The sequence below is a fragment of the Melanostigma gelatinosum genome (assembly GCF_949748355.1).
Source record: "Melanostigma gelatinosum genome assembly, chromosome: 11".
NCBI lineage: Eukaryota > Metazoa > Chordata > Actinopteri > Perciformes > Zoarcidae > Melanostigma > Melanostigma gelatinosum.
Window position 1 is genome coordinate 26428756 of NC_136644.1, and position 18936 is coordinate 26447691.

At 48.1% G+C, this 18936-nt stretch overlaps 1 protein-coding gene across 1 annotated transcript; it reads left to right on the forward strand.

The window, feature by feature from the left end:
* Nucleotides 1-13875: 13875 nt before the first annotated feature.
* Nucleotides 13876-18493, forward strand: elfn2a (extracellular leucine-rich repeat and fibronectin type III domain containing 2a; the record flags this gene model as incomplete). Its single annotated transcript, XM_079277827.1, has 4 exons — nt 13876-14067; nt 14906-15055; nt 15555-16549; nt 16945-18493. The coding sequence occupies 4 exons, from the start codon at nt 13876-13878 to the stop codon at nt 18491-18493; spliced, it is 2886 nt and encodes a 961-aa protein (XP_079133953.1).
* Between the last annotated feature and the right edge of the window lie 443 nt (nt 18494-18936).

Consider the following 18936-nt stretch of genomic DNA (forward strand, 5'->3'; position numbering starts at 1 on the left):
ATGGAGGATCAGGTAAAGAGATGGAGCATCAGGTAAAGAGATGGAGCATCAGGTAAAGAGATGGAGCATCAGGTAAAGAGATGGAGGATCAGGTAAAGAGATGGAGGATCAGGTAAAGAGATGGAGGATCAGGCAAAGAGATGGAGGATCAGGTAAAGAGATGGAGGATCAGGTAAAGAGATGGAGGATCAGGTAAAGAGATGGAGGATCGGGTAAAGAGATGGAGGATCGGGTAAAGAGATGGAGGATCGGGTAAAGAGATGGAGGATCGGGTAAAGAGATGGAGGATCGGGTAAAGAGATGGAGGATCGGGTAAAGAGATGGAGGATCGGGTAAAGAGATGGAGGATCGGGTAAAGAGATGGAGGATCGGGCAAAGAGATGGAGGATCGGGCAAAGAGATGGAGGATCGGGCAAAGAGATGGAGGATCGGGCAAAGAGATGGAGGATCGGGCAAAGAGATGGAGGATCGGGCAAAGAGATGGAGGATCGGGTAAAGAGATGGAGGATCGGGCAAAGAGATGGAGGATCGGGCAAAGAGATGGAGGATCGGGCAAAGAGATGGAGGATCGGGCAAAGAGATGGAGGATCGGGCAAAGAGATGGAGGATCGGGCAAAGAGATGGAGGATCGGGCAAAGAGATGGAGGATCGGGCAAAGAGATGGAGGATCGGGTAAAGAGATGGAGCATCGGGTAAAGAGATGGAGGATCGGGTAAAGAGATGGAGGATCGGGTAAAGAGATGGAGGATCAGGTAAAGAGATGGAGGATCAGGCAAAGAGATGGAGGATCAGGTAAAGAGATGGAGGATCAGGTAAAGAGATGGAGGATCAGGTAAAGAGATGGAGGATCAGGTAAAGAGATGGAGGATCGGGTAAAGAGATGGAGGATCGGGTAAAGAGATGGAGGATCGGGCAAAGAGATGGAGCATCGGGCAAAGAGATGGAGCATCGGGCAAAGAGATGGAGCATCGGGCAAAGAGATGGAGCATCGGGCAAAGAGATGGAGCATCGGGCAAAGAGATGGAGCATCGGGTAAAGAGATGGAGCATCGGGTAAAGAGATGGAGGATCGGGCAAAGAGATGGAGGATCGGGCAAAGAGATGGAGGATCGGGCAAAGAGATGGAGGATCGGGCCAAGAGATGGAGGATCGGGCCAAGAGATGGAGGATCGGGTCAAGAGATGGAGGATCGGGTCAAGAGATGGAGGATCGGGTCAAGAGATGGAGGATCGGGCCAAGAGATGGAGGATCGGGCCAAGAGATGGAGGATCGGGCAAAGAGATGGAGGATCGGGCAAAGCGATGGAGGATCGGGCAAAGAGATGGAGGATCGGGCAAAGAGATGGAGGATCGGGTAAAGAGATGGAGGATCGGGCAAAGAGATGGAGGATCGGGCAAAGAGATGGAGGATCGGGCAAAGAGATGGAGGATCGGGCAAAGAGATGGAGGATCGGGCAAAGAGATGGAGGATCGGGTAAAGAGATGGAGGATCGGGCAAAGAGATGGAGGATCGGGTAAAGAGATGGAGGATCGGGCAAAGAGATGGAGGATCGGGCAAAGAGATGGAGGATCGGGCAAAGAGATGGAGGATCGGGTAAAGAGATGGAGGATCGGGCAAAGAGATGGAGGATCGGGCAAAGAGATGGAGGATCGGGCAAAGAGATGGAGGATCGGGTAAAGAGATGGAGGATCGGGCAAAGAGATGGAGGATCGGGCAAAGAGATGGAGGATCGGGCAAAGAGATGGAGGATCGGGCAAAGAGATGGAGGATCGGGCAAAGAGATGGAGGATCGGGCAAAGAGATGGAGGATCGGGTAAAGAGATGGAGGATCGGGCAAAGAGATGGAGGATCGGGCAAAGAGATGGAGGATCGGGCAAAGAGATGGAGGATCGGGCAAAGAGATGGAGGATCGGGCAAAGAGATGGAGGATCGGGCAAAGAGATGGAGGATCGGGTAAAGAGATGGAGGATCGGGCAAAGAGATGGAGGATCGGGCAAAGAGATGGAGGATCGGGCAAAGAGATGGAGGATCGGGCAAAGAGATGGAGGATCGGGCAAAGAGATGGAGGATCGGGCAAAGAGATGGAGGATCGGGCAAAGAGATGGAGGATCGGGCAAAGAGATGGAGGATCGGGTAAAGAGATGGAGCATCGGGTAAAGAGATGGAGGATCGGGTAAAGAGATGGAGGATCGGGTAAAGAGATGGAGGATCAGGTAAAGAGATGGAGGATCAGGCAAAGAGATGGAGGATCAGGTAAAGAGATGGAGGATCAGGTAAAGAGATGGAGGATCAGGTAAAGAGATGGAGGATCAGGTAAAGAGATGGAGGATCGGGTAAAGAGATGGAGGATCGGGTAAAGAGATGGAGGATCGGGCAAAGAGATGGAGCATCGGGCAAAGAGATGGAGCATCGGGCAAAGAGATGGAGCATCGGGCAAAGAGATGGAGCATCGGGCAAAGAGATGGAGCATCGGGTAAAGAGATGGAGCATCGGGTAAAGAGATGGAGCATCGGGTAAAGAGATGGAGCATCGGGTAAAGAGATGGAGCATCGGGTAAAGAGATGGAGGATCGGGCAAAGAGATGGAGGATCGGGCAAAGAGATGGAGGATCGGGCAAAGAGATGGAGGATCGGGCCAAGAGATGGAGGATCGGGCCAAGAGATGGAGGATCGGGTCAAGAGATGGAGGATCGGGCCAAGAGATGGAGGATCGGGCCAAGAGATGGAGGATCGGGCCAAGAGATGGAGGATCGGGCAAAGAGATGGAGGATCGGGCAAAGCGATGGAGGATCGGGCAAAGAGATGGAGGATCGGGCAAAGAGATGGAGGATCGGGTAAAGAGATGGAGGATCGGGCAAAGAGATGGAGGATCGGGCAAAGAGATGGAGGATCGGGCAAAGAGATGGAGGATCGGGCAAAGAGATGGAGGATCGGGCAAAGAGATGGAGGATCGGGTAAAGAGATGGAGGATCGGGCAAAGAGATGGAGGATCGGGTAAAGAGATGGAGGATCGGGCAAAGAGATGGAGGATCGGGCAAAGAGATGGAGGATCGGGCAAAGAGATGGAGGATCGGGTAAAGAGATGGAGGATCGGGCAAAGAGATGGAGGATCGGGCAAAGAGATGGAGGATCGGGCAAAGAGATGGAGGATCGGGTAAAGAGATGGAGGATCGGGCAAAGAGATGGAGGATCGGGCAAAGAGATGGAGGATCGGGCAAAGAGATGGAGGATCGGGCAAAGAGATGGAGGATCGGGCAAAGAGATGGAGGATCGGGCAAAGAGATGGAGGATCGGGCAAAGAGATGGAGGATCGGGCAAAGAGATGGAGGATCGGGCAAAGAGATGGAGGATCGGGCAAAGAGATGGAGGATCGGGCAAAGAGATGGAGGATCGGGCAAAGAGATGGAGGATCGGGCAAAGAGATGGAGGATCGGGCAAAGAGATGGAGGATCGGGTAAAGAGATGGAGGATCGGGTAAAGAGATGGAGGATCGGGTAAAGAGATGGAGGATCGGGTAAAGAGATGGAGGATCGGGTAAAGAGATGGAGGATCGGGTAAAGAGATGGAGGATCGGGTAAAGAGATGGAGGATCGGGTAAAGAGATGGAGGATCGGGCAAAGAGATGGAGGATCGGGCAAAGAGATGGAGGATCGGGCAAAGAGATGGAGGATCGGGCAAAGAGATGGAGGATCGGGCAAAGAGATGGAGGATCGGGCAAAGAGATGGAGGATCGGGTAAAGAGATGGAGGATCGGGTAAAGAGATGGAGGATCGGGCAAAGAGATGGAGGATCGGGCAAAGAGATGGAGGATCGGGCAAAGAGATGGAGGATCGGGCAAAGAGATGGAGGATCGGGCAAAGAGATGGAGGATCGGGCAAAGAGATGGAGGATCGGGCAAAGAGATGGAGGATCGGGCAAAGAGATGGAGGATCGGGTAAAGAGATGGAGGATCGGGTAAAGAGATGGAGGATCGGGTAAAGAGATGGAGGATCGGGTAAAGAGATGGAGGATCGGGTAAAGAGATGGAGGATCGGGTAAAGAGATGGAGGATCGGGCAAAGAGATGGAGGATCAGGTAAAGAGATGGAGGATCAGGTAAAGAGATGGAGGATCAGGTAAAGAGATGGAGGATCAGGTAAAGAGATGGAGGATCAGGTAAAGAGATGGAGGATCGGGTAAAGAGATGGAGGATCGGGCAAAGAGATGGAGGATCGGGCAAAGAGATGGAGCATCGGGCAAAGAGATGGAGCATCGGGCAAAGAGATGGAGCATCGGGTAAAGAGATGGAGCATCGGGTAAAGAGATGGAGCATCGGGTAAAGAGATGGAGGATCGGGCAAAGAGATGGAGGATCGGGCAAAGAGATGGAGGATCGGGCAAAGAGATGGAGGATCGGGCCAAGAGATGGAGGATCGGGCCAAGAGATGGAGGATCGGGTCAAGAGATGGAGGATCGGGTCAAGAGATGGAGGATCGGGCCAAGAGATGGAGGATCGGGCAAAGAGATGGAGGATCGGGCAAAGAGATGGAGGATCGGGCAAAGAGATGGAGGATCGGGCAAAGCGATGGAGGATCGGGCAAAGAGATGGAGGATCGGGCAAAGAGATGGAGGATCGGGTAAAGAGATGGAGGATCGGGCAAAGAGATGGAGGATCGGGCAAAGAGATGGAGGATCGGGCAAAGAGATGGAGGATCGGGCAAAGAGATGGAGGATCGGGTAAAGAGATGGAGGATCGGGCAAAGAGATGGAGGATCGGGCAAAGAGATGGAGGATCGGGCAAAGAGATGGAGGATCGGGCAAAGAGATGGAGGATCGGGCAAAGAGATGGAGGATCGGGTAAAGAGATGGAGGATCGGGCAAAGAGATGGAGGATCGGGCAAAGAGATGGAGGATCGGGCAAAGAGATGGAGGATCGGGTAAAGAGATGGAGGATCGGGCAAAGAGATGGAGGATCGGGCAAAGAGATGGAGGATCGGGCAAAGAGATGGAGGATCGGGCAAAGAGATGGAGGATCGGGCAAAGAGATGGAGGATCGGGCAAAGAGATGGAGGATCGGGCAAAGAGATGGAGGATCGGGCAAAGAGATGGAGGATCGGGCAAAGAGATGGAGGATCGGGCAAAGAGATGGAGGATCGGGCAAAGAGATGGAGGATCGGGTAAAGAGATGGAGGATCGGGCAAAGAGATGGAGGATCGGGCAAAGAGATGGAGGATCGGGCAAAGAGATGGAGGATCGGGCAAAGAGATGGAGGATCGGGCAAAGAGATGGAGGATCGGGCAAAGAGATGGAGGATCGGGCAAAGAGATGGAGGATCGGGCAAAGAGATGGAGGATCGGGCAAAGAGATGGAGGATCGGGCAAAGAGATGGAGGATCGGGTAAAGAGATGGAGGATCGGGTAAAGAGATGGAGGATCGGGCAAAGAGATGGAGGATCGGGCAAAGAGATGGAGGATCGGGCAAAGAGATGGAGGATCGGGTAAAGAGATGGAGGATCGGGCAAAGAGATGGAGGATCGGGCAAAGAGATGGAGCATCGGGCAAATAGATGGAGCATCGGGCAAAGAGATGGAGCATCGGGTAAAGAGATGGAGCATCGGGCAAAGAGATGGAGCATCGGGTCAAGAGATGGAGGATCGGGCCAAGAGATGGAGGATCGGGTCAAGAGATGGAGGATCGGGCAAAGAGATGGAGGATCGGGCAAAGAGATGGAGGATCGGGCAAAGAGATGGAGGATCGGGCAAAGAGATGGAGCATCGGGCAAAGAGATGGAGCATCGGGCAAAGAGATGGAGGATCGGGCAAAGAGATGGAGCATCGGGCAAAGAGATGGAGCATCGGGCAAAGAGATGGAGGATCGGGCCAAGAGATGGAGGATCGGGCCAAGAGATGGAGGATCGGGTCAAGAGATGGAGGATCGGGTCAAGAGATGGAGGATCGGGTCAAGAGATGGAGGATCGGGCCAAGAGATGGAGGATCGGGCAAAGAGATGGAGGATCGGGCAAAGAGATGGAGGATCGGGCAAAGAGATGGAGGATCGGGCAAAGAGATGGAGCATCGGGCAAAGATATGGAGCATCGGGTAAAGAGATGGAGGATCAGGTAAAGAGATGGAGCATCAGGTAAAGAGATGGAGCATCAGGTAAAGAGATGGAGGATCAGGTAAAGAGATGGAGCATCAGGTAAAGAGATGGAGGATCAGGTAAAGAGATGGAGGATCAGGTAAAGCAGTACGAGTCAGAAGTTGAGGAAGAAAGAGAGAACATGCAAGAGATGTGGGGAAAGAAGGGAAAGAAGAGGTGTCGAGGTAAGTAATGTCCAGGACCACTTCACAGCTTCACAGCTCCTCTTGTCTGCTGTCATCTCCTTCCGTCGCTCGGTCCCTCTCACCATCAGTCCCTCCCTGTCGCTCCACTGACCTGTCTCATGACCTTTTCCCTTTTAGAGACGGCTCCTGGTTGTTAAGCCTGACACCTCTCAAACCACAGCAGCCGTCCGTGTGCTTGTGCTCTAATCTCCGTATCTTCACCGAGTGTTCTCGAATCTCACACATCGGAAATCTCACGAAAGGTTTGGTTTCACAGCAGCTCAGCTCTTGATGGCCAAATGGAAGGAGAGATGAAGGAAGAAGAAAGAAAAGAAGAGATACTGATGCCAAAGCAAAGGGAAGGAAGTTTTTCACAAGGAGTCGAAAAGAGAGAAATTTAGGAGGAACAGAACAGAGGAGTTGTCACGAATCTCGGGGTCGAAGAAGTGAGGGAAGATTCTGTCATGGAAGCTGTGGAGGGATGAAAGGAAAAAAGAAAGAGACGGCGTAATGAATCACAGGGTCAAGACGTGAGGAGAGAGGGAGATACCAGAGTGAAGAAAGGAAGACGGAGGAGAGGATATAGAGTCACCTAAATTGAAGCTGAGATTTTTTTTAAAAGTGTTTTTTTGGAGGCTTGAAGGGAATCAAAGAAAGAAAAGAGGAGGAGGGAAATAAATCATGAATTGTGAGCATAAGATGCTGACGGGGTAATTATGGAAGCTATAAAGAAATGGGAAAGGGAAAAAAGCTACAGGGAGGAGAAGTGAAGAAGTCTTCAGGCCAAGATGAGGGACGCTGCAAAGAAATCCCCCCAAAAAAGCAAAAGGAGGATGAAGAACAGTGGGGTGTTTATGGAAAAAATACAGAGGAATAAAGAAGAGTGAACAACTTGGATGACCTAAAATGAACCAAAACCACCAGAATCTCTTCCCTCTGCGCTTAGTTTGGTCAATTTAGAGTTTAAAAGTTGTTTCAGCTGGTGTGTAAGCTAACAACTGGCCTTGACCCTTCGCTAAAGCAACCCGATGTGGGCAACACGCTCTTGCATTGACAGATTAACGTGTGATTTAATGAGTAGATTAAATCTGCTTCATTAAAACAAGTTTGTCTTCATTTCCCTTACCAGCCCATTCCCTGTTTTCTTTTTGTTTGTTTTGCGGCCCGTCTCTTGTTTCATCACTTTCATTCGCGATGTTCAAACAAAAGTACTCTCATTTTGCCAGCAGCTTTAATTACTTTGGCTTCTAAAGTGGTCTCAAAGTCGGTCTGCTGGCTTTACAAGTTTAAATTTGGCTTTCTGAAAACTGAAGATGGCCTGCTTGTCAGTCTCTCTCTGCACCTTTCTCTCCCGCAGTCACTTTCCCAATTAAAATAACTTCAGTTCAAAGCTGCTACATTGGCGTGAGATTAAAAGAAGAAGAAGAAGAAGTACATAATTTTGGAAAAGGCTTTGCAATCACTCAAACAGCAGAGCATGAGGGTTCTTTCTCTCTCGGCTGTCGGTAAGCATGGCTTCTGGTGAAATATGGCCGCTGTCACATCACCACGTTGGTGCTCAACTCAGATAAATATACCACTGCTAATATAACACAGAGATCCAAAGAGATTACACCATGTTGCTTTCTTGTATGGATGTGACCATCTAATGTTTCCATTTCATTCAGGAAAAAGAAATAAAATAATCTCTCTCTTCTGTTCCACCTTGCTGTCATCTGTTATCCCTTTTCTGCCTGACTCTCTCCCTCTCTCTCTCCCTGTGTATTACTCTCTCTCTCTTTTCCTAATTCCACTTCTACCCCTTGCTGCTTCCCTCCCAGGCAAGGAAGTGCATCTCCCATAGAGGGCTGCTTCTTCAACACACCTGCTGCGTAGAGCTGCAGGGGAGAGCGTTTGCATGGCTTTTTAAACGTAATTAAGACACAGAGGTATAGCAGACGTCTGCTGGCGGCACACAGACACAAAGGCACATACTGTACGCACACAAGCACAGCAAGTCACTAACGAAGGCTGTTGCGGTTATTGGTGACTGTGTACATTTAGATTTAATGCATTCTCTGCCAAACTGAAGATTATCATTACTTGCCCACATGGGTGCGAGCGTCTTGCGATACTCGTGAGGTCTGAGGTATAGAAATCTGAGCATCACCGTCCAATCAGCTCCGATGAAAAGCTGAGGATTATTTAGAAGAGGTCCTCACAAAGATAGAACACACACTCTCGGTGTACAGTAGAATGCAACAGGCCCTACTCTCACTGTCACTCACGAGTTATTAAGGAAGATGGCTTTGGGCGTGCCTCAGGGCTGAGTTTATAAGAACACAACGAAGCATGGTAGAGCCTCATCCAGAGACACGGCGGGAACATCAGACTGGAAGAGACTCTCACTGGTTCCATGGAAGTCTAACGAGCCCAAACAGCATCCACATTTCAGATCAAAGGCCTTTACACACCGGGGGCGTGACGAATACACGACACAAAACGTAAAATACTCACCTGCAATCGTTCGTATCAAAGCTGTTCTTACCTGCAGGGATGCAAATTTGCAACAGCTGCAACACTTTTTCTACAAAAGGTTCCAACTGATTCTTGAGGACGACCAGGATCCTGTTGACGTTAACCACACAGTGTATAAGTCTACAGCTTTTATTGTGAAAGGTAAGCACAAAAGGAGTGGATCTGGTCTGTGCTGCCTTTGTTCATGTTGATGGTTCAGACTGCGGAGCCTCCGTGTTGTTGGCAGGCGCCAACCTCTGGTTCTGCTGAGTGAAGCCGATGCGGCAGTGTCTCTCTACCTGCATTCTCTCTAGTGTCCACCAGGGGGCGACTCCTCTGGTTGTATAGAAGTCTATAGAAAATGACTCTACTTCTCTCTTGATTTATTCCCTCAGTAAACATTGTAAACATGAGTTTATGTCTCAATCTCCAGTTTCAAGTCTTCTTCAATGCAGCATGATGTTCATTTCGTACATTATGCTCCATTTAGAGTCAAACTGACTATTTTATTTAATATGTAGGATCTGCACAATGCGATTGGTTGATGCCTTTATTTTGCGCCATTTTATTGTTTTGCGTGAAAAGTACTAGTACTATTTAAGTAAGTTACAAAATCATGTCATTCAAAATAATTTCATGAAGTTATATTGATGTGTAAAGGCCTTAAGAGTGAACAAGCAGCCAATGAAATGGCAGCGCACAGCACTGGTTAAGGCTTTGCCTCAAAGGCTCAGATCTGGCCCTCTGTACTCATGAACAGTGTAACGACGGCGTCATTGACCCCCTGCTCTCTCAGCTCTTCTGTACAGAACCCCCCCCCCCCCCCCCCCATGTACATAACCTGCTGTGTAAATTGGTGATGTTGAACAGTCCATCCAAGGACTTAAGGTCCCAATTAACTGACACTTTTTTTCTGTGGAGACTAGGTCCAATAAATATTCCACAGCTGGATTTTAATACCATACCATTTTAATACCACAAAGACACTGTTGTTGAAAGATTCATAACCTTCTTAAGTATTGCTCGAGGATGTTTTACTGAACTGTAATATTTTTGATCAATGACTCTTGTTTACCTTTGTGAAAAGTAAAACTATTTTTACTACGTCGTAAGTAGCATTGATTTAGAGAGAGTCACGGAGGGATTGGAAAAAGGTACAAAGAGCGGAGAGGGAGGAAGAAAGGAGTAGAAGTGCAGCCGATGCCGCAGGGTGTTCTTTATTTCTCCGGTCCCGGGAAAGGGCCGGGCAAGGACTGAAGATGGATTTCCTGGATGGTTTAATGGATTCTGACTCACTAGCTGATCCCTTGACTGACAAACTACAGTAAAATCTGTTGGGTGTCATGTTCTCCAGCACTTCCCTCTATACTGTCTTGTCTTTCGGTAGAAGGGTTCATGGCCTGGGTGCTACTGTTGTCTTCCTTGCTGAGACATGATTTCAGCATCCTTTACCCTACCAGTCCTGAAATCACGTCCTAATATTACTTATGATCTGGTTACCCTTTTCAGGACCAAAATTGGGTTCGCAGATGGTTGTCCCTACATTTCCTTCACACTTACAGTACAGCAAGCATTTAAAGCACTCGTAATAATATCAAGGCAAACGCTGCAATTCCTCCAAGATGAAGTAGAAGCTAAAAAAAATGAAAAACTAAAGTGGGTAAATTGACTTGTGAAAAAATCGTTAAACTCCTTTTTGGAAAGTTAACAAAATCGTTCCTGTTTTCTGTTAGATTGTGTCGACAATCGGGCCCAACAGCAGTTTCATGAATCTGGTGGCAATGAGCGCCCAAAGTGATCACGTAAACTCTGTATCCCCTCAAAGATTTGCACGACATTAGACTCCAGAGGGCAGCCAGTGACTGTTCCAAAGCTTTACTATCTCCATGAATCCGTGCTGAAGTCACTCAGCCTCGGGATGAAAATGGAGCATCCAAATTATTTGATGCAAAGAAAAGTGTGCTTCTTTAATTATCTGGAAAGTAATTTTTTTTCTTTTCATTTGGTCTTAATACGCATCCTTGTGTAGATTTACTGAGGAAGTGTAATAAAAACATAAGAAGCACTTTATTCCTGCTTCCATAGGACTGCAATGTACTTTCAGAGGGGATCTGTGCTGTGCTGTCATTAAATGGGAACTTTAATGATTGTACAGTTTGTGTTAAGATCCCTTTAATTTGCAGAATAAAGAAAAATACACTGACTTTCCAACTTTCCTCATGCAAATCAAACCGTGCCTGTGAGGTTTCTGGTATTCATTTCTGAAGATGATATTGTAGATTTTGTGGACGTGAAGTTTTATAAAGCTTCCATTACCTATAAACAGTGAGTCCCTGTTGTATTAACACTTGATATAATAAAAAGAACTCAAACTACGTCAGATTATTACTTTCAACATCAACCTGAGATCTGTAGAATCCTAAAGCATGCTGGGATTTGAGGACAAACACTAGTTTTTCTCCCGGGCTTCCTTTGGGAACTTTCCATTTGTTTTCCGTGACCTGACATCATTCGCGTTGTTTGTCAGATGCAAAGCTTTAATTAAAGCCGAGCTATCGGGGACAATAACTAAACACAAAGAGAGCCGGGTTCAGAGGAGGAAGGGGGGGGGGGGGGGAGGCTGTCTCATCCTCTGGCTCTTTACAAAATAAAATCAATGGCAAGAATGTGATAAAAGCACGAGGAGGGGCATCTGATAGCACACACAAGGTCTCAGGTTGTGTTTTGGCAATGAAGCATATTCATTTGTGTGTCGAGTTGAAAGGGAGCGGAGATTAAAACAGAAAAGAGGAGAAGGAAGAAGACAGACAGGAGAATGACCCAGATGATGAAATAGACTGGATTAGTGTGGTCATGATCATTACAGCATTATAAAGTACAAAAAGATGATCTTGGTTGTCTTGACTGACTCGTCGTTAATGTTAAACACCGCGTCAAGGTAGCAGTCGTATCAGGTACGCTGGAAATATGAGCTGCCGACGGGGGGGACGGTAATAACAAGGACACATTTCATATTGTCTCCAAAGATCTTCTTAAATTGCTGAAGTGTGCCAGAGACTTCGATGCATTCCTTAAAAACACGGACATGGAGTGTTGTATCTCTTCATGGGGAATGTAGACCTGCAGTTGTCTTCAAAGTGTGAGAAGAGAAGGAATTCAGAAACGGGTTGAACACAAACATGACACAAACTAATGCTCAAATACACACACACACACACACACACACAGAGCAATCAGCTTCAAAGCTGAACACAGAACACTTTATTAAAGAGTGACTTTCATAATTATCAAAGGGTCACATGAGCTCTTGTTCCACCGGGCTTTGGCGCTGGGTCAAAAGGCAAATTGAAGGCCTGTGGTGGAGGAATTGAATTGTCAATATCAATTCCATGGAGGAGTTTGAAGAGAGGACTGAGGGGTGCTTCGGGGTGTGTTTCGGCAGAAATGAGAAGTGACTGGGAGGCTAACCGAGGTGCAGGTGAGGACGGAGGACCAGGAGGAAGAAGCGGACGAGGACGGGCTCTCCAGTTAAACTGAGGCGTCCAACGTTGGCATCCATCACTCCCGAGGAGATCGGGTTGCGTCATGTCATTGCTTCTTACGGCTGCTTTATCTTTTCTTCATCTGGCCGAGACGACCTGAAAGGCCGAGAGGGAAATGTGATTGAAAATGGAGATATAGGGAGTACTTAAAGTAGCAATCTCGAAGAGTTTCATTTAAATACGTCTGTGGGGTTTTTCTATCGCTGAAGGAGGTAACACAATGGTGATTGAGCCTGTGGCCTGCTGATGAAAGTATTGCAAAGTATTATATTTGCAGTATTACAATCTGGGTGGCATTCCCTGAAGAAAAATGCTGTTTTACAGTTTTTCTCCGTTGTATACACACAAAAGATGGAACTATGCACACAGTTCTGAAAGCTTGAAGCTCATGTATCAACAGAAAAGACTGCAAAGCTTAATTCTCTAAATCAACGAGGACTGATATCTGAAGGATTGCCACTTTAAGAAGAGTCTATTCCACAGTTGCTCCGATCCACTCATGTCGTGGCTCGATAACTTTCCTCCTGGGAGGAAATCAAAACTTTGGAAACAAATTACAAGAGTGGGAGCTGTGGTGATGAGACGCATCATATTTTATGCTGGATTAGAGCCTAATCCACGGCTAATCCCTCGAGAGAGGTAAATAGCTGAATGTCAGCTGTAGCATTCTGTTAAACATGCAAATTACAACAGCCCGCCTCTGTCTTCCACTTACCCCGTCTCTCAGTCCCCCCCGATATAACTGCAGCTATTACATTTCTATTGTTTCATTATGCACCTCGAAGTTGAAACAATAGAACCGAGGCTGTAAACAATGACAAAACCAAAGAAAAGCGCTGTTGCTTTCATAGTCTTGGCAATTTCCATTTTTATTGGTGCATCATATAATGTGTGAAAAACAGCGGCAATTCATCCTCATTGGAAACTGTTATTTTCAAAAAAAGCTGGTTTAATTTGAAAAGTCAAAATATATTCCTCTGGGCTTTATTAAGACTACATTAAATAATCATGTGAGTTAATGGAGTATTACCACGGTGCATTAGCTTGAAGGGATTAGATTCATATACCTTTCTCTTTTATACAGTGCTTTTAGAAATGCGACCTAAACTCAATTAATTCAAAACCATTTGGGGATATGTGAACGGTATAACAATTTTCTGCATACTCTTAATCGTTTTGTCATCATCCCTATTAATGTTGATCCCCCCCCCCCCTCTCTGTGTTTTATAGGCCTGCCTTGTCGAGACGTGCGGTTGTCGGAGGCCATGAGTAGCTGCTGGGGTGACAGTCTACAAAACCCTTTGCCGTGGAACACCTGAAATGGGGACAGGACTTGCCTCCATGCTGCAGGCTCAGCTGTAATCGCCGCGAAGACGCCCTTTCCGTTCACCTCGCTCTCCACTTAGACGTGGCCCGCTCGCCCCTGACCTGCAGCTCTTCCTGATTTGAAAACTGCTGCTCGCTCGCTGCCTCCCTCCCTTCAACTCCTTTCTTTTCCTCCTCTCTACCGAGGCCATCTCAAACACTCTTTATCCGAACCATGGCCAGCAGACTCCGCGTGTCCACCCTGTTTCTGCCCCTCCTGCTCCCTGCGCTGTTGCTCCTCCACCTGCCCGGCATGGTGAAGGGGGACTGCTGGCTGATAGAAGGGGATAAAGGCTACGTTTGGCTGGCTATCTGCAGTCAGAACCAGCCTCCATACGAGACCATCCCCCAGCACATCAACAGCACGGTCAGTAAGAATCTATCTACCCGAAGGCCTTCTATACCACCACAGCCACCGCTATGAAACCGTATGCCTTCATGCACTCTGAGCTAAGACGTGTCAGCTGCAGAGTGATAGCCATTAATAGTGATGGTGGCTTTTGCAAAACTGCAAGGGAATCTAATCTTCTGTTCAGTCAGTGTAATAATGCTTGTGGCTTATTGTGGGCTTCTGATGTTCGTGATAATATGTTGATTGCAGTGATTGCTATGCCAGTGACTAATACAATATTCAACATGCCTCTAAAAAAGCAGCAACAGTACACACAGTATAAAGCTGTGCAGCAACTGTCGCGGACAAGACGAACCTCAGGGCCGCACTTCAACCTCCAGATAAACCACTGTAAGAGTTCTACACTGTAAGAAACTAGTTAGAGCAAGAACTAGGCTAGATCTACCTCCCATACATCTATGCCCAGTTATATTAGCTGAAGTTATTTATCGAGTGGCTTGTTGTAACATTTTGAATTATAAGTGCCAAGTCAATTACCACCTGCAAGTTACTGCGAATCTGATTAGAAATGAAAAACATTACCGTTGGGTGCTTTAATATTAACACGCAACATTTACCACTGCTAGATATCTGTGGTGGGATGCTCAGCTGCTTGCAAAACAGACTCTGATTAAGTAAACAAATGTTGATATGATGTATAACTGGGGGAATTACTTGTTGCACCTCCAAACACAAGTTTGCTGTCTAATATGCTCTTGGCAGCAATTGTTGGCAAAGAGTGTAGGTTCTCCTCCATGGCTGCCAGAGAGTGCAAGGCATCACCGAAAGTCACCCGCTCTCTTGTCTCCCGTAGGTCCACGATCTGAGGCTGAATGAGAACAAACTTAAGGCCGTGCTCTTTACCTCCATGTACCGCTTCACAAACCTCACTGACCTCAATCTTACCAAGAACGAGATCAGCTACATCGAGGACGGGGCCTTTGCTGGACAGGCCAACCTCCAGGTCTGCAGCCCGGAACACAACTCTGTCTTCATGTGTTTCTTTATCACTAATTTAAAATCACAGTAACGTCAAACAACCTCCTCAAGCCATTCATATGAATGTTGTGTATGATAATGTGTTGCCTTTATAATATATTTATATACCATTTAGGAGTCTGTAGTAGTTGTGGCGTGCAGTATTTATTTTATTATTGATTTAAATTGAGTGATTGTATTTACTAGCATGTCAGTTTTTGTTACACAATGCTGTACAATAGTTTGGAGTTGAGCGACAAATATATTCTGAAATCATCCAACCAAACACTCTTACTCTTACTACCTGTTCATAGGTGGCTTTCCAAGTTTTTACAGTTGTAGAAATTTGACTGAATGTGTCTAGTTGTGATAAAACATATGCCATGGAGGAGCATACCTCAAGAAAACATCCACCAAATGATAACAATTAGTTGCGTCATTTTTAATAAAAGTTTCACGGGAGAAATTCTCTCTTTCTGTCTCAGGTTCTCCAGCTGGGCTACAACAAGATGACCAACCTGACTGAGGGCATGTTGAGAGGCCTGGGTCGAATACAGTGCCTGTTTTTGCAACACAACCTTATTGAGGTCATTGCCACCAATGCCTTCTGGGAGTGCCCGAGCCTCAGCAGCCTGGACCTATCTTCCAATAAGTTGGCCCGCCTGGACCCCTCTACCTTCACTGTCCTCAACAGGCTGCTGGTGTGTGAACTAGCAGGAAACCCGTTCCACTGTGGCTGTGACCTCTTCAGCTTCCTCACCTGGCTGGAGGCGTTTAACAACGTCACACACACCTACGACCGCCTCCAGTGCGAAACCCCTCTGGAAATGACTGGTTATCCACTGCTGAGCCCGGTGCCCGGACACGGAAGAAATGCCCGTTACACTCTTTTATCCATGTGTCGGGATGGTGTGATAATTCCAGGGATGACTTCCCAGACACCAGATCAGGATGGCTCAGGCATGGGCTTTGACAACCCAGACCAGGGTCTGTACCACCAACCAACCACATCGTCCACTGCTGACCCAACCTCCAACCATCAGATTTCCATGAAGCTTCAAACTGTTTCCCTCTACACCGCTTCTCTAGTGGTGCAGATCCCGCGACCATACAGTAAGATGTACATCCTCTCCCAGTACAACCACAGTTTTGGTGACGACATCAAGCCCCTTAAAAAAAAGAAGGAGGTCCTAATTTTGGACAAACTGAAACCGCACACAAACTACACGTATTGTGTGGCTTCTGTAAGCAAATCTCAGCACTACAATCACACCTGTCTGTCCTTTACCACACGAGCTATGGGACCAGAGGACCCAGAAGCCAATCAATCCACGACTACCCACTACATCATGACCATCTTGGGATGTCTGTTTGGCATGGTCATTGTGCTGGGAGTGGTCTATTACTGTCTCAGACGGAGACGCATCCAGGAAGAGAAGCAGAAGGCTATAAGTGTGAAGAAAACTATTTTGGAGATGAGGTACGAGACAAATTTTGGTGTTTGTTAAGAGAAGTCTTATAATCCTTTTTCACGACAATGAATTGTTTAAGTGTCACCGCTACTTTGTTTTCATTTGAATTCCTGAAAAGCGAATTTATTCTAACTTCAAACTATTTTCCTCAACCACACTCTTTATTGAGGCTTTGGGCCATGATATTTGTTTTATATTTTCTTTGAGCTTTAATTAAAACAGCAATAATTCTGTCACCCCATGGCATCACTGAGAGGACATATTATATTTTTCCAAGTATAAGGTTCAACAATTTTGCAACCATGCTGTTAAGCACAATGTGGAAAATGATGTATGCAATATGAGATCAGATAATAAAAAGTGAGTGTATTGTTTGTGTTAAAGTTAATCTGTCGTTCTTCAGGTACGGCCCTGAGGCTGCTGCTGCTGTGGCTAATGATCCAGGCGCCATGCAGCGTCTCCAGGAGCAAGCTCACCACCAGCACCACCATTCAGGGGGAGCCGGAGGCAAGCTGCCCCCGTCTGCCGCTTCTAGCACAGGCATGCTCCACGGCTCTGCCAACACCAGTTCTTCCCGCCTCTCCACCTTGCCCCAGGTGGAAAAAATGGCCAGTGCCTTCTCTGAGGCGATGGGAGGCAAGGGCAACTACATGGATGTGAGGACGGCGGGAGTGGCAGGGGAAGGAAGGGAGGGTGGGGTGGGAGCTGTAGGAGCAGTGATCGGAGGGGAAGTAGTTGTGGATAGGCGAGGTGGTGCTGAGAATGGGACAGAGGCTAGGGAGGATTCGGATGACGATGGTCGTGGTTCAGCATCAGAGATTTCCACTATCGCCAAGGAGGTGGACAAGGTGAACCAGATCATCAACAACTGCATCGATGCCCTCAAGCTGGACGCCGCTGCTAATGTCGTAACCACGGCTGACAATGGCAACCCTGTGTCCTCCTCCCAGCCACAAACTTGCATCTCGTCCCTCCCTCGCAACCTACTGCCCCTCTCTCCAGGCCACCCTGGAGATCAGATCATGGCCTCCTCTCCAAAGGTGCATCCAAAGTCTCACTCCCACCCTCATCCTCAGCCTCAGCCACATCCTCATCCTCAGCTACATCAGCCACCTCACCCGCCTTCAATGGCCCCAGTGCCCCTTGTCATGCCCCTCTCTGAGCGGCCGGGCATCAGCGGTGGGGGGTTCCTCTCCCCTCCTTACCGTGATCCACCCCCAGCTAATGCAGTGCGGCCTATTCAGAGGCAGTTGAGCGCGGACACTGCTGTGGCGAAGAACCGTTGTGGTGCCCCGGCTGCGGGTTCTGTCAAGAGCAACAGGCTGTTAAGTGTCGATGTCCCTGAGCAGCACAGTGATCCTCCCAAGTACCCAAACGATAAAGGCAGCCATGTGGGTTGTGGCGGAGGGGGTGGAAGTGGAGGAGGTGGGGGGTGCAATGGGAATGGGATGGGAAACATAAATGGCGGTGGGGTGAGTTTGAATGGGGGTGGGATGGGGTGTAATAATGGGAGTGGAGGTGCAGGTGTCGGCCCTGGACAGCAGCAGCACCACTTGGAGGTCCAGCCAGACTACCACAGCTCCGAGCACCGGCACTCCTTTCCTGCACTCTACTATGAGGGCGGCAGCGACTCACCCTCACCGGCCCAAAAGGCCTCCTTCCTCAAGCCGCTGGGCCGCACCAAGAGGGACGCCACAGCCACCTACTCCCAGCTCTCACCTTCTCGCCACCACAATTACAACTCTGGCTACTCCTCCAGTCCTGAGTATTCGTCTGAGAGCACACTGCGGATCTGGGAGCGATTCCGACCTTACAAGAAGAGCCCCAGAGAGGAAGCGTCGTACATAGCGGCAGGCCACGCCCTGCGTAAGAAGGTGCAGTTTGCCAAGGACGAGGACCTTCACGATATTTTGGACTACTGGAAGGGAGTTTCTGCCCAGCAGAAGCTGTGAGCAGAGGAAGCTAAGTCGAATGCTGTAAGGGAGATTGTGAGGTTGGACTCCAACAGCAGACTATTAAAGAATACTAGATGTTAATGTAGCAAGACGGACGATGATTTCCTCTGAGGTGTCCAGTGACAGTTCATTCCCCTGCTGGATCCAGAGTTGAAGAGGTATTCTCTGGGTGATTTAAAAAACAAAAAAGATCCTATGATAATGCATTGATATTTTAAAAGGTTGTTTCTGATGGTGACTGTGTTCACCACAATACTGAGTGATTGAATCACGCTGTTCACCAGACTAGCTGTTACTGGGCACTTTGGTCCTCGCAGGCTACCGTAGGCCCGCTGAATCCCGAGCACAGAAAAAGGTGGTAACAGGCAATGTCTTCTACCTCATTACTGGTACACGGTAGCACTGCTATCTCACCAGAGGCAGCCCCATTGGCTTAACCC